Source organism: Crinia signifera, chromosome 19 (genome assembly GCF_055691185.1).
Source record: "Crinia signifera chromosome 19, ASM5569118v1, whole genome shotgun sequence".
Taxonomy (NCBI): domain Eukaryota; kingdom Metazoa; phylum Chordata; class Amphibia; order Anura; family Myobatrachidae; genus Crinia; species Crinia signifera.
Window position 1 is genome coordinate 131634331 of NC_139226.1, and position 15140 is coordinate 131649470.

The window sequence follows — 15140 nt, forward strand, 5'->3', positions numbered from 1 at the left end:
CAGAGGCACACACATGGGGAGGGGGAGCTGGCAGAGGCACACACATGGGGAGGGGGAGCTGGCAGAGGCACACACATGGGGAGGAGAGCTGGCAGAGGCACACACATGGGGAGGGGGAGCTGGCAGAGGCACACACATGGGGAGGGGGAGCTGGCAGAGGCACACACATGGGGAGGGGGAGCTGGCAGAGGCACACACATGGGGAGGGGGAGCTGGCAGAGGCACACACATGGGGAGGGGGAGCTGGGAGAGACACACCATAGGGAGGGGGAGCTGGCAGAGGCACACACATGGGGAGGGGGAGCTGGCAGAGGCACACACATGGGGAGGGGGAGCTGGCAGAGGCACACACATGGGGAGGGGGAGCTGGCAGAGGCACACACATGGGGAGGGGGAGCTGGCAGAGGCACACACATGGGGAGGGGGAGCTGGCAGAGGCACACACATGGGGAGGGGGAGCTGGCAGAGGCACACACATGGGGAGGGGGAGCTGGCAGAGACACACACATGGGGAGGGGGAGCTGGAAGAGGCACACACATGGGGAGGGGGAGCTGGGAGAGGCACACACATGGGGAGGGGGAGCTGGCAGAGGCACACACATGGGGAGGGGGATGGGGAGCTGGCAGAGGCACACACATGGGGAGGGGGAGCTGGCAGAGACACACATGGGGAGGGGGAGCTGGGAGAGGCACACACATGGGGAGGGGGAGCTGGCAGAGACACACACATGGGGAGGGGGAGCTGGGAGAGGCACACACATGGGGAGGGGGAGCTGGCAGAGGCACACACATGGGGAGGGGGAGCTGGGAGAGGCACACACATGGGGAGGGGGAGCTGGGAGAGGCACACACATGGGGAGGGGGAGCTGGCAGAGGCACACACATGGGGAGGGGGAGCTGGCAGAGGCACACACATGGGGAGGGGGAGCTGGCAGAGACACACATGGGGAGGGGGAGCTGGGAGAGGCACACACATGGGGAGGGGGAGCTGGCAGAGGCACACACATGGGGAGGGGGAGCTGGCAGAGGCACACACATGGGGAGGGGGAGCTGGAAGAGACACACACATGGGGAGGGGGAGCTGGCAGAGGCACACACATGGGGAGGGGGAGCTGGCAGAGGCACACACATGGGGAGGGGGAGCTGGCAGAGGCACACACATGGGGAGGGGGAGCTGGCAGAGGCACACACATGGGGAGGGGGAGCTGGCAGAGGCACACACATGGGGAGGGGGAGCTGGCAGAGGCACACACATGGGGAGGGGGAGCTGGCAGAGGCACACACATGGGGAGGGGGAGCTGGCAGAGGCACACACATGGGGAGGGGGAGCTGGCAGAGGCACACCATGGGGAGGGGGAGCTGGCAGAGGCACACACATGGGGAGGGGGAGCTGGCAGAGGCACACACATGGGGAGGGGGAGCTGGGAGAGGCACACACATGGGGAGGGGGAGCTGGCAGAGGCACACACATGGGAAGGGGGAGCTGGCAGAGGCACACACATGGGGAGGGGGAGATGGCAGAGGCACACACATGGGGAGGGGGAGCTGGCAGAGGCACACACATGGGGAGGGGGAGCTGGCAGAGGCACACACATGGGGAGGGGGAGCTGGCAGAGGCACACACATGGGGAGGGGGAGCTGGCAGAGGCACACACATGGGGAGGGGGAGCTGGCAGAGACACGCCATGGGGAGGGGGAGCTGGCAGAGACACGCCATGGGGAGGGGGAGCTGGCAGAGGCACACACATGGGGAGGGGGAGCTGGCAGAGGCACACACATGGGGAGGGGGAGCTGGCAGAGGCACACACATGGGGAGGGGGAGCTGGGAGAGGCACACACATGGGGAGGGGGAGCTGGGAGAGGCACACACATGGGGAGGGGGAGCTGGCAGAGACACACCATGGGGAGGGGGAGCTGGCAGAGGCACACACATGGGGAGGGGGAGCTGGCAGAGGCACACACATGGGGAGGGGGAGCTGGCAGAGGCACACACCACACTGTGGGTTGAGGGGGGGGTGCAAAGGCACAAATATGGATGCACAAATGGTGTGGGGGGCCAGGGGCACACGTGGGTGGGGGGCACATATGGTGTGTGTGTGTGTGTGTTTGGGGACAGTGTCACATAGTGTGGGGGGAAGCTGCTCCATAGAAGGGGGAGAAGACACAGGTGGGGAACAACTTCTTAGTGACTCTGTGTAGTCCAGCCTGGGGAAATAGTGACTCAGTTGGGGGCCCACTGCGGCAGGGTAGGTATGCATCCTAAAATTATGACACCTAAATCAGCCATGTACCTGAAGTAACTTTAGGGCTGCCCCTGCCCTGATAACTATGAATCTGCTGCTCGTTCCTCTCCATGAGCAGCATACCCCTGCAGACAGCTTCTCCAACACTAAGCTTAGCTGACTGTCGCTGAGCCGGGATCCTGCCTCCCTTTTCCCTGCAGCCTGCGTGCTCAGCCAATCACTGAGCAGCAGGTTGCTGCATCAAACACTATTGGACAGCTCAGAGCTGAGCATCCTGTTCTTCTATTCAGCGCTGGAGGCTGTCACTCACGGCAGCTGCAGCAGGTCCAGGGAGTCAGAGAGCGCAGGATCTTCGGAGAGGCACTTTCACAATAGGTCAGAATGATAGCCTAGGCAGTCACTCCTTAGCCTCCCCACGATGCAGGCATTCTTGTAGTGGGCGGGTGCGCGGTGACGTCACACGCGCACCCGCGATGCGGCCACCTCTGCAGTCTGCACATTAGCTGCGGGAGGAGCTGCGTGCGGCCGCGCATGCGCAGCAGCCCTCCCGCGGCCATTTTGACTTTGGAAGAACTGGAGGCTGGCCGCGGCCATCTTTAAATTGGGCAAAATACACGGAGGTGCCGCAGCCGGCCCTGTTAGGGAGGGAGGGCGGCCCTTTACACTAAAAATATGCCGACCCACCGGGAAACAGCCCGGTTTCCCGGTGGGCCAATCCGCCCCTGGAAAGGGCGCAAAATGTATGGTTTGCAGTAGGGCGCCGTACACCCTAGCACCGACCCTGGGTAGATGGAGAGGAGAATCCAATCCTCGACCTTAGCCCTAACTTATTTTCTCTTTCAATGGTCCTGGTGACACAGCTCAACACTGGGATGTAGGAGGGTCCGAAGGAGCCAGGCACCTATCCTAAAGCTTTAGAGGGTAGGCTCCTCCCCTACTGCATCCCTGGACTCTTCAGTTCGTGTTAGGTGCCCACTGGAGTGGGTGCTATTCTAAAGGGCTGCGGAGCAGCCGAAGAAATAGAGTAGTTAGGGGATTTTTATTATTTTATTAACTGTTACCCTAGCTAGGTAGGCACAGTGTGAGGATTCTCATAGTGAATCCTCACACTGCTAGCGCAGCAGGAGCTGACAGAAGCGCGTCCTGTCAGCTATCTGTGCACAGGGTAGACACTGTCTGGTCTCCCTGTGCTGCGCTCATAGCCTCTATTAAGAGGCTGCCTGGGCTCCGGAGTAGCCTGAAACCGGCTCCACGTTTAGGTGGGGATCATGGGGGACAGGCGCTCCGTGATGGCGGCGGCCATTTTATGCGGAGCTTACACGCTGAGCTCCTGACTGAGAGGACAGCAGCGCTGTGACAGGCATGTTCCAAGTGGTCCCCATTTGAGGGGGAGACACTGGAACAAGGAAATCCTTCCTAAGGAGCGGCTAGCTGGGGGTGGTTGGCGCCAAGAGGTCACGGACCCCGCAGCAGCAGGGACTTTTGGTCTCTTCCTTCACTCTGACTTTGGCGCCTTTCAGAACGCTTGCAGCGGAGCTGAGCTGGCTAATTGATCCTGGCAGAGTGACTTGGATTTCCTGGGCATCGCTTCCCCGCAGTTGAAACCTACAGACAGCTAAGTGACTGGGTGCATTGACTTTGTATAAGCGCTTGTACAATTGTTTGCACTGTGTATATTGAGATATATATATATTTTTCACTGGCATCATGTCTGAGCATCAGGCTGTGGTTTTGGGGGAGGGAGCCCTTAGTGCACTGAGCGCGTGCAATGTTTGCACACAAAAGTTTGTCCCTGAGCAGATGGCCAAGGGGGGCTTATGCATTACTTGCGCTGATGTGAGACCCATGGGCAGTGAACACCATAGGGCAGAGCAGAGTGAACCTGCGTGGGCCAGTGCCCTAGGCAGGTCTGTAAACGCTTTGGTGCAGCTTCTGGACAGGCAGAGTGATGTGCTGGTAGAATCACAGAGACCTATGCCATCATCTCAGCAGTCGTCTGGCTCCTTGCCTCTTACCCAGGCAGATCCTGCGCTTATTCAAGTGATACAGGATACTGCTAAAGGGATCAACAGATTCAGTGAAATACTGGACAAAATGGATGATGTTGCAGGGACCCCTAAAAGGTCTTATGCTATGCCTAATGTGTTAGAGGAGGAGGAAGGAGAGTATGCTGACACACCCTGGGACCAGGGTGATGATTTTGAAGAGACCTCTGCTGCAGGTATAGAGGATCTCATTGTAGCTGTTAAGCAGGCGTTAAAACTGTCTGTTGAGGATAAGACCCCTGTTAAGGGTGTTTTTAAGCGACAGCGGAAGGAGGCTGTTACTTTTCCCTCAGATGAGGGGTTACGGGAACTATTGGAAGGGGCTTGGAAAACCCCAGATAAGAGGCTACAGATGCCTAAAAGATTCCTTAGTCTGTACCCCATGCCGGAGTCTCATTATGAACTCTGGGAAAAAGTGCCTGTTGTGGATGCTTCTGTGGCACGTTTATCATAAGCTACAGTATTGCCTGTACAGGGTGGTGCAGCGTTTAAAGATTCTGTGGATAAAAAGCTCGAGGGAAACCTCAAAGCTATTTTTGAAGGGGTGGGGTTTACCCTGCGCCCCCTTATTGCTTCAGCCTGGGTCTCTAAGGCCATTATAGAGTGGGCTGGTGAGTTATGCACCATGCTGCAGGCTGACCCTGGTGCTTTGCTGGTAGCAGAAAAGATTAAGGCCGCGGCAGAATATGCGGTGGAAGCAGAGGAGGAAGCTCTTAAAATGGCTACCAGAGTGTCCACAGTCTCTATTAATGCCAGGAGAGTACTCTGGCTTAAGGCCTGGGAAGCGGACAATGAGTCCAAAAAGGCCCTAGAATTGTTAGCTTTCAAGGGAAAGTTACTTTTTGGTTCTGAACTTGAGGAGATTATAAAACAAGCCACAGGCGGCAAGAGTACGTTTCTGCCGGCCTCCTCAACAAAGCAGTCATCCAGATTCGCTGCTTTTAGGCCGTCCTTTCGGCCCTCCCCTAGAGGTGGTGCGTCCTTTCGGGGACAGTCGTTCAGGGGAAGGTTTCAGACCTCCAGGGGCAAATCTCAAAGGTCCAAGTTTGGCTCTTTCCATAAGAAGCCTGCCTCTAAAGGAGAGGATAAACCCTCCGCATGACTGCCTGGGGATAAGCCCGGCAGGGATAAAGGTGGGGGGGCGTCTCACACACTTCAGGGACGCTTGGGCTTCTCTAGACCAGGATACCTGGGTCTTAGAGATTATTACCCAGGGTTACAAAATCCCTTTCAGAGGGCGCCCTCCGAAGAGGTTCATCCCCACACCCATACCAAAGCAGGCGCTCCTGCGCACAGCTCTTATGAGAGCGGCTCATTCCCTTTTGGAAAAAGGGGTGGTAATTCCGGTTCCCAGGGCAGAGTGGAAGAAAGGATTTTACTCCACGCTGTTCCTGGTGCCCAAACCAGACGGGTCTTTCAGATCAATACTAAATTTGAAGTCCTTAAATGTTCACCTATGGGTAGACCATTTCAAAATGGAGTCCCTACGGTCAGTACTCCTGAGTCTGGACCAGGGAGAATTTTTGGCGTCCATGGATGTCCAGGACGCATATCTGCACGTTCCCATTCACCCGGAACATCAGACGCTATTGAGATTTGCCATAGGAGAACTGCATTTACAGTTCCGGGCGTTACCCTTTGGGCTAGCAACCGCACCAAGGGTATTTACAAAAATAATGTCTGTGATGGCGGCAGTGCTGAGGCTCAGGGGAATCACAGTAATACCCTATTTGGACGATCTCCTGTTCAAGGCGGAGTCAGCAATCCTGCTACAAAGTCACTTGAGAGAGGCCATCAGTTTTTTGCAGGCTCACGGCTGGATTTTAAACTTACAAAAATCTCAGTTGGTACCATCACAGAGGATCCAGTTCTTGGGAGTCATACTGGATACCCATCTCCATCGGGTATTTCTCCCGGAGATAAAGGCCAGGGACTTGGTCACCCTAGTTCAGGAGATTCTCAGAGCTCCGAGCTTGTCAGTATGGAGGTGCCTCAAACTCCTGGGGAAAATGGTGGCGTCATTCGAAACGCTTCAATTTGCCAGGTTCCACTCACGAGTATTCCAATGGAACATTTTGTCAGCCTGGTCAGGAAACACTTTGTCCATGAAGACGGAGTTGATAGTGCTGTCTGCGGACACTCGGGACTCCTTGAAATGGTGGACAGAGGTAGATTCCCTTCAATGGGGTCGGTCATTACAGACCTGGGACTGGTTGGTAGTAACTACCGATGCCAGTCTCAGGGGCTGGGGGGCAGTAGCCCTGGATCTCAGGCTGCAGGGCCTGTGGACGGCAGACGAATCAGTGTTACCAATCAACATCTTGGAGCTGAGAGCTGTCTGGAAAGTGATCTCCTTAGCGGAAGACAGGTTAAGGAACCTCCCCTTGAGGATTCAGACCGACAATGCCACAGCTGTGGCGTATCTGAATCACCAGGGAGGTACACGCAGCAGATTGGCCATGTGGGAGGTGTCCAGAATCTTCCTATGGGCGGAACAGAATGTTCCTGCCATATCGGCTATATTCATTCCAGGAGTGGAGAATATAGAAGCAGACTTCCTGAGCAGGGAGGAGCTCAAGGAAGGAGAATGGAGCCTACATCCTCAGGTGTTTCACCAGATCACAGCAATGTGGGGAACTCCGGATTTGGACCTAATGGCATCCAGGTTCAACCATCAGGTGCCCAGGTTCTATGCCAGAACGAGAGATCCGCTAGCAGAGGCAGTGGATGCCATGACTACTCATTGGCAGGGAGACCTTCTTTATGCATTCCCTCCAATTCCAATGTTAGCGAGACTGTTGAAGAGGATACAGGACCAGAAGGTTCCGGTGATCCTTGTGGCCCCAGATTGGCCAAGGAGGTCTTGGTTCTCGAGGCTTCAGAGGTTATCAGTGGATTCATGGCGTCTACCTCTGAGACCAGACCTGTTAAGACAAGGCCCATTCAATCACCTGGATTCCGATCGATTGATTTTGACGGCTTGGTTATTGAAACCGCCATTTTAAAAAAGAAAGGATTTTCTGACGCAGTAGTGCAGACTATGATAAAAGCCAGAAAGGCTGTTTCTTCGGCAAATTATTATAGAGTCTGGAAGACTTATATTAGATGGTGTGAGAGGCAAAAAGCTCACACATCTCACTTCAAATTATCAAAAATGTTGGATTTTCTACAAGATGGATTTTCTTCGGGCCTAAGCCTTCAGTCGTTGAAGGTGCAGATTTCGGCCTTGTCCATCTATTTTCAAAAAAGAATTGCCATTTTACCGGAGATTCAAACCTTTTTACAAGGGGTATCCAGACTGAAACCCCCTTACAAGCAACCAGTAGCACCTTGGGATCTGTCACTGGTTTTGGATTGCCTTCAGAAGGCACCTTTTGAGCCTTTAAGGTCGGCTGACTTTAAGTTCCTCACGTGGAAGCTAGTGTTTTTGTTAGCAGTAGCATCTGCTAAGAGGGTGTCAGAGCTGGGAGCCTTGTCATGCAAATCTCCCTTCTTAATTTTTCACGATGACAGGGCTGTTCTGAGAACAGTGCCGCAATTTTTACCGAAGGTAGTCTCTGCCTTCCATTTAAATCAGGAGATAGTTCTACCTGTGTTTCAACCCCCAGAGGGTTCTAAAAAAAGGGACAAGTTGAAGACTTTGGATGTTGTGCGTGCCTTACGCATATATGTGGACAGAGTGAAGAGTGTTAGGAAAACTGACACTTTATTGGTACTGTATGACGTACATAAAATTGGTTGGCCTGCATCTAAGCAGACCATTGCTAGGTGGTTGCGTTCTGTGATAGCCTTTGCATACACCAAAGTGGGTAGGCCTGTACCGGCCAGAATAAATGCGCATACCACCAGGTCAGTTGCCACCTCTTGGGCGGTCCGACATGGGGCCACAGCTGAGCAGGTTTGCAGAGCTGCCACTTGGTCATCTGTTCACACATTTGCCAAATTCTATAGATTCCATGAGTTCGCGTCGGAGGACGCATCATTCGGGCGAGCAGTGCTGAGAGCTGCAGACCTGAGCGTACCCTCCCAAAGGACCGGCTCTGGAACGTCCCAGTGTTGAGCTGTGTCACCAGGACCATTGAAAGAGAAAAAGGGATTTTTGTAAGAACTTACCGTTCGAATCCCTTTCTCTGATATGGTCCTGGTGACACAGCGATCCCTCCCTTACGCTCAGTAAGTATGCCAGAAGTTTCATGATGTTCATGTTAAAATGGTTAAAAGTTAACAGTTTTTCTGTTATAAAATGTGCATATAACATGTGCAGGCGTTTGTACTGAGTTAATGTATTCCAGTGGCTTTGAAAGATTGAACTGAAGAGTCCAGGGATGCAGTAGGGGAGGAGCCTACCCTCTAAAGCTTTAGGATAGGTGCCTGGCTCCTTCGGACCCTCCTACATCCCAGTGTTGAGCTGTGTCACCAGGACCATATCAGAGAAAGGGATTCGAACGGTAAGTTCTTACAAAAATCCCTTTATCCAGAGAGCGCAAGTACTCAACTTTAGAGCAGGAGTGCTTAGCAATTAAGTGAGCAGTCGAATCCCTAAAATATTATTTATTGGGACAAGAGGTTTGTTGGTCACAGACCATGCGTCCTTACAGTGGATGCATATGAATAAAGAGGCGTATGCTCGTGTGACCTGTTGGCTTTTGGCCTTACAGCCATTTAAGTTTGAGGTGCGGCATTGTCCAGGGAAACAGAACCTCAAGGACAGATGCCCTTTCCAGGAGGCTTCTAAGTTCCGATCCTCCAATCAACCATAACGTGAAGCTAGGGGACCTGGAAGATGGAAAGGTGGGTGACCGAAAGTGATGGAGGGGGGTGAGAGCCCACCTGAAAATTTAGTAGCTTCACCAGAGTGATTGAAGCTAAGGTGGGAAGATTGTGGCAGATACAGCATATTTCCACATGAGAATAATGTGGAAAATCCAGACCAGATTTTAGATCAGCAGCAGCGGGAAAACTAGATCCAGTCCAGGTTTCCTTATTGATGTGATTTGGAATGTTCTGATTAAGCAGCACCTGTGTTCTCCTGATATAAGGGTTTGCAGGGCAGAGGGTCATTGCTCTTAATGGTGGAATAATAATAAAAAGTGACAGGCTGGGGTGTAGGCTACGGTAGGGACCACTAGAGCTTTTTGAAGTGTTTGTACTATGCAGTGACACCTGCATGCAGCAGTGCTGTAACCATTATTGCTGTGCTGATTACCTGGTATGCTGTTCACCTGCTAAAAAAATAAAGCCCACGACTTAATCTGATCCAGTGTATGTGCTTCCTTGTCACAATATAAAGGCCCTTATTCTGGTTGGTGCGGTAATATCCGCGTGCGTTCGTGCCGCCGATGTTTTGTGTCTGCGCATGTGCAGAGGCGTCTCTGCGCATGTGCGAGCGGGGTGTACGGCCAAATCCAGCATGAAATGTGAACACTCCGAACAGGGGGTGGAGAGGGGCGTGAAGGCCTATTTGGGCTCATTACCATATGCAAACGCCCCGCGTTTCATGGGCGTTCCCATGCAAATGCTGGGCGTACGTATGGTAATGCGGCCGTGACGCACGTGTAGGGGGCGGACATATGACATCACCGGATGTCAGCTGCCCGCCCAGATCCCTGCTTTTGCACGGAAAAATGTCCGTGTGGTCTGAGGTTGCGGGAGCTGGTGGACCACTCGGTCCTGCATTCGATGGTCTGCGACCATCGAATAATGGGGGAGGTTCCCTGAGATGGAGGAGGCGTATTCCATGAAAAATACACGTGCGGTCCGTTCGGCCAGCTTCTTACCGCGTACGGACGGAGTTGGCAATCCGTATGGAAGGCGGGGTTTCGCACGCACGGTCCTGGCCGCATATTCGGATCCGGCCGCACCGATCAGAATAAGGGCCAAAGAGAGAGAGAGAGAGGGGGAGAATCTGCAGCTGTAGAGAAGCATCTAGTCCAGTGGTTCCCAAATTGTGTGCCGTGGCTCCTTGGTTTGCCTCGGGACACTTGCAGGGGTGCCACGGGTTGCTGGTCCAGGACCAAATCCAATTATTTGTGGTCATTTATTTATGGACAAAACCAGTGCTGGTGGCTGCCAATCATAAAATGTGTGTACAAATAAAATACTGCCCTTTACCACATAACTGAACCAAAGAATCACATATCTACTTAATTTTATACATAAAATACATTGTTTGTATTTTTTGTACATTTTTGATTTTGGCCTAGGGGTGCTGTGAAAAAAAATCTGAAAATCTAGGGTGCCGTGACTCAAAAAAGTGTGAGAACCACTGAACAAGTCATACTAAGCAGGCGCTTAGTATACAATGTAATGACCACAAGAGGGCAGAGCTTTAAGTTATGGAATACCACATCCTGTACATTTCCAGTTTTCCTAATCAAATACACAACATACTTTAGCGCTTTCAATGTTGCGCAATGCATTCAATTTATTTAACATAATATTTACTGAGCACAAACTTTAAATATTTTTGCCTTTCAGATAAAGACAGAAACATATTTGTCCAGAGGCATAAACATTGCATGTGATGTTTAACAAGAACACATATACAGCTTTACCAAGCAGCTACATAAAGTATTTCTGGATAATGTCCCGCTTTAAAAATGGCATTAAAATAGACCCTCATGCAGGGAAATTCGCTGCCTGCTTCGTGTGAATCACACTCATTTGTTGACAATGATCCAAGAATTCCAACTTGTGGCAATCCTCAAACCTGTATGACAACTGGAAACACAGGCTGTATGCTTAAATACTAATTACATATGACAAAAAGAGAAATTCTTTTGGAACAAAATTGTTGTCTCTTTAACAAAGGGAACCCTTTATAGAAACTAGGGTGGGGTTATTAGAGCGGTGTCCTATAAATCTAGTCAACACAATGGCGGCTTGCATTATACCAGTGGTTTTGTTTAGCTAATACTTCTTCTGACCAGCTTTTTAATCAATTTCTTTTATTAAAGCTTTAGCAAATTATTACAGGACAATTATTCATCAAGAAGTGCAACAGAACCCCAAAAAAAAAGTCCAAAAAGTTTCATAACAACAGCATCCTAAGCGTACAATACAATAATAATGTCAGAAATTGTTAGCACACAGAATCATAGGCCAAAATTGACTAAGAATACGAAAAATCGTATGCGTATTCTTAATATGAATGGATAGGAATGCCTACGGCTGTTTTAGCCGTATGCAAATTCATATTCCGGTGGAAAATTTACTAATCAGTCGTATTTCACTGATTCGTATTTTCCGATGGCGTATACATTCGTATTTTAGCCGATACAAATTACATTAAATTAGTATTTTGAAATACAAATCCGTATCGGCTTCAGCGTGTAAAAATAAATACAGGTTGAGTATCCCGTATCCAAAATGATCGGGACCAGGAGAATTTTGGATAACGGATTATTCCGTATTTTGGAATATTTTAATATTTCAATGATGTATTTTGAAGTATCTTTCATTTATGCTGTATAAACACATAAAATAAACACAAATATATTTTATTACCACATAAAATACACACAAATATATTTTATTTGTTCAAAAAACAAGGTTTCAAAACATGAAACAAAATTTGTGTACTATCTCAGATATTGAATTTGAATGCCAAGCAATAATTTTCTTGTACATATATAGTTCCAGTTACATATCATGTCCTCAGTAGTGCTGTTACAAATGTCCCCAGTGAGTTTTTAGCTAAACAAATTTTTTTTTCCACTTTCTGGAAAGTATGGTTTTCGGAATAATTCGGATAACGGATATTCGGATACGGGATACTCAACCTGTAAATAATTTAATTTAAAAAACCCGGCGTGGGCCCCCCCCCCCCACGACCGTAACCAGCCCCAGGCTCAAAGAGCCGGTCCTGGTTGTAAAAAATCAGGGAACAATTGACGTAGGGTTCCCCTTATTTTTTTACAACCAGCACCAGGCCCAAGGTGCTGTCCTGGTTCCCAAAATACGGGGGGAAATATGAATAGGGGTCCCTGTATTTTAAGAACCAGCACCAGGCCCAACCAGCCAGCAGGGTAATGTCACAGCCGGGGGACACTTATTATATAAGGTCCCGCAGCCAATACATTACCCCCTGACCGGTCAGCCTGGGCAGGGGTCCTGGGGGAATGGGGACCCCCCAATGAAGGAGTCCCCCCCTCCAGAATTACCCTACCCAGGTTGAAGCCTGGGGCTGTCCCCGGTGGCCCTGGAGCGGTGGCCACCAAGCTGATTAGATGGTGTAAAAAATAGAATGAAACTATTGTATATTGCTGTGGAACTATGAGTCCCAGCAAGCCTCCCCTGCATGCGGGGCATTAAAGGGCCCTCTGGAACTTGTAGTTCCACAGCAATACAAATAGTTAAATAAACACACAGACACCCAATAAAAATAAAGCTTTATTACATACTGAGCCCTTGCATACAGATACTTATCTATCTTGAGCCCGTAGATAGGTCGCCCTCCGTCCATCGGTGTGTCCTGAAAAAATCCCTGGGGTATCTGTGGAGGCAAATTCCACTTCAGCGTAGATCTGTCCTCTTCGTTCCATGTAGGCTCCAGGGGGACTTGGCAAAAAAACAAACCGATAACACGAACCATGACTCCACAGCACAGCATAACCCTTACACCACCCGTAGTGCCTAATCCTAAACCTCCTGCAGCCGAACGCTAACACTCCCCGGTATACTTATGACTGGGATGATTCGAGAGTTGGGATTTTGAGAATTGTCAGGATTCCATACCCTCCAACATCTGAAGGTTAAAAACCGTTATAAAATCATAAGGGGGCGTGTCCATGGGTCAAGGGGGTATGGCCACGCCCCCTTTACTATACTTTCAATGGAGAGCCAGAGACAAGCGGATAAGCGGCTCCACATGACTTCTCTCAAGGCTGTGAGCAGGGAGAGGAAGGTGCAGTCAGCCTCAATGCTTTATTCACGTCACTAAATCTGCCTCAACCCTAAACCAGCTCCACCAGGCTGCATAATATGTAATCGGCATTATGGTGTGTGGGATAATATGTAATAGGTAATAGTGTGTTGTGTAATATGCATTATAGTGAGTAGTTTAATATGTAATAGGCATTACAATGTCTGGTATAATATGTAATAGGCATTACAATGTGTGGTATAATGTGTAATGGGCATTAGGATGTGCAGCATAATGTGTAACGGGCATTACAGTGTGCATAATCCTGGCACAGTGTGTATAAGGGGCTAAAGGACACTACTGTGTGGTGTAATGTGAATGGGTACTATAATGTGGCAATGCCCCTTCCCACAAAGCCACGCCCTATATAATTTTTTTAAGCGTGCCTTCGTTGCGCACTTTCTCTTTTTTTTTTTTTTTATGTGTGTGGGACACCAATTCCTTATTCTGGTACAGGGCACTAACATGTATACCTACCTACCAACTTCTTTGTAGAAGGAGGAGGGACACTGAGAAGCGTGGACGAAATTTTTGGTGAGTGACCTATTGAAAGGGGGCGTGGCCTATACACACGTCTCCCCTGTGAGGCCACGCCCCCATTTTGACGCTATGGGGGCATGACCCAGAGGCTCTGTGAGCCTCTAGCAATGCCCCCAACCCCCTGTTCACACATAAGCGCCTGTTACCCTTTAGGTAAAAGCTGTGTTGTTCACACTGGCAGTGTGAACATGGCATAAGATGGGAATTCTATTCTTCTAGAACATAATATATAGTATTTGATTGGTTGCCCATGTGAACTAGAACTCCCATCTTAGTAACCTTACTGTTATCTGTATGCCAGCTTCAGTATCATAATAAAGCTAAATGACTAATCTCTGCTCCCATAAGAACATATAACTAGGATCTAGCGCTGCACTTGTGTAACTCTCGTCAGCTTTCCTAATCCAGTATTAAATATGTTCATTTTTTTTGCCTGAATGAGAAATAATTTCCCCAATGCTCCAGTCACACGTTTTCCGTGACATCCCGCCTTCATCTAGAACTCAATATATTTTCCATTCAGACCTTCTACATTCCTGTCCTCTCGCGCAATATCCTTGTTTCAAAACATGTAACGCATGGAAACATGTAATGTTTTGTCTACAAATTGTTCAAAAGAATCATTACTTATTTATATTTAATTTTTCAGAGCCTGTTATTTTAAAAATATAATATATGATTGGATTGTAATATACTATAAGATATATAACAAAAAGGCTAATGCTGCTCCTCTCCTCTATGGGGAAAATCAAGTGGTTTGCGCGTGGACGGCCACTAGATGGCACTCAATGGAGCAATTCAAATGTTGCTCCTTTTGGGCACGCACAGCAGCCGGCCCTGACATTACTGATATGTGGGAAGTGCTTAAAGTCCTGGGGCGCCAAGAGGTAGAGGAAACTAATTATCAGAGCCCAGGTCCTCGCCCCATTACTCGGAACATTTTACAATGACTCTTACCCTGTATAGGTTTCCCCATAAATCAGGGTTGCCGACATGCAAAAAATCTCCCGGAGAGGAATCTTTCATTACGCGACATCATTAAGCCCCGCCCCCATTACGGCAAATAGTCTAAATAACTGATCTCCATGGAGGGGGCGGGGCTAAAATGACACGATTGTGCAATTTTAGCTCCGACCCTCCTCAGAGACCCGCGGATTGCGGCATTTAAATGCCGCGATCGGGGGGCTCAGTGGGGGTCCCCATGATTCCGGGAGGGTTGCCCACCCTTCCGGGGGCCGGGAGGGGGGACCCGATTTTCGGGAGACTCCACACAAATTCCGGGAGGGTCGGCAACCCTGCCATAAACACAGCAAATTCATCAAAATAATCCTAAAAAAGAACTTTGGGCCTCATTCAGTATCTGGCACGAAGTGCAAAAATCATAATCAG

At 50.0% G+C, this 15140-nt stretch overlaps 2 protein-coding genes across 4 annotated transcripts in view; one reads left to right on the top strand and one right to left on the bottom strand.

The window, feature by feature from the left end:
- ACAP3 (ArfGAP with coiled-coil, ankyrin repeat and PH domains 3) overlaps window positions 1-2415 on the bottom strand; it is a 235978-nt gene extending 233563 nt beyond the window's left edge. Inside the window, exon 1 of the mRNA XM_083163363.1 lies at window positions 2292-2415. The gene's annotated coding sequence lies outside the window, so the exon portion shown is untranslated. The remainder of the gene's footprint in view (window positions 1-2291) is intronic.
- Window positions 2416-2463: 48 nt separating this feature from the next.
- The window catches only part of PUSL1 (pseudouridine synthase like 1), a 110274-nt gene continuing 97597 nt past the window's right edge, over window positions 2464-15140 (top strand). The window contains exon 1 of one of the 3 annotated variants that reach the window (XM_083163368.1): window positions 2464-2618. Coding sequence is in view for 1 of the 3 variants with exons in the window: in XM_083163367.1 (XP_083019493.1) it covers window positions 9072-9079 (8 nt within the window). In the remaining 2 variants the exon portion in view is untranslated. Of the gene's footprint in view, window positions 2619-2653; window positions 9080-15140 lie in introns of those variants that run through there. The other 2 variants (XR_014464089.1, XM_083163367.1) reach the window with 2 other exon arrangements.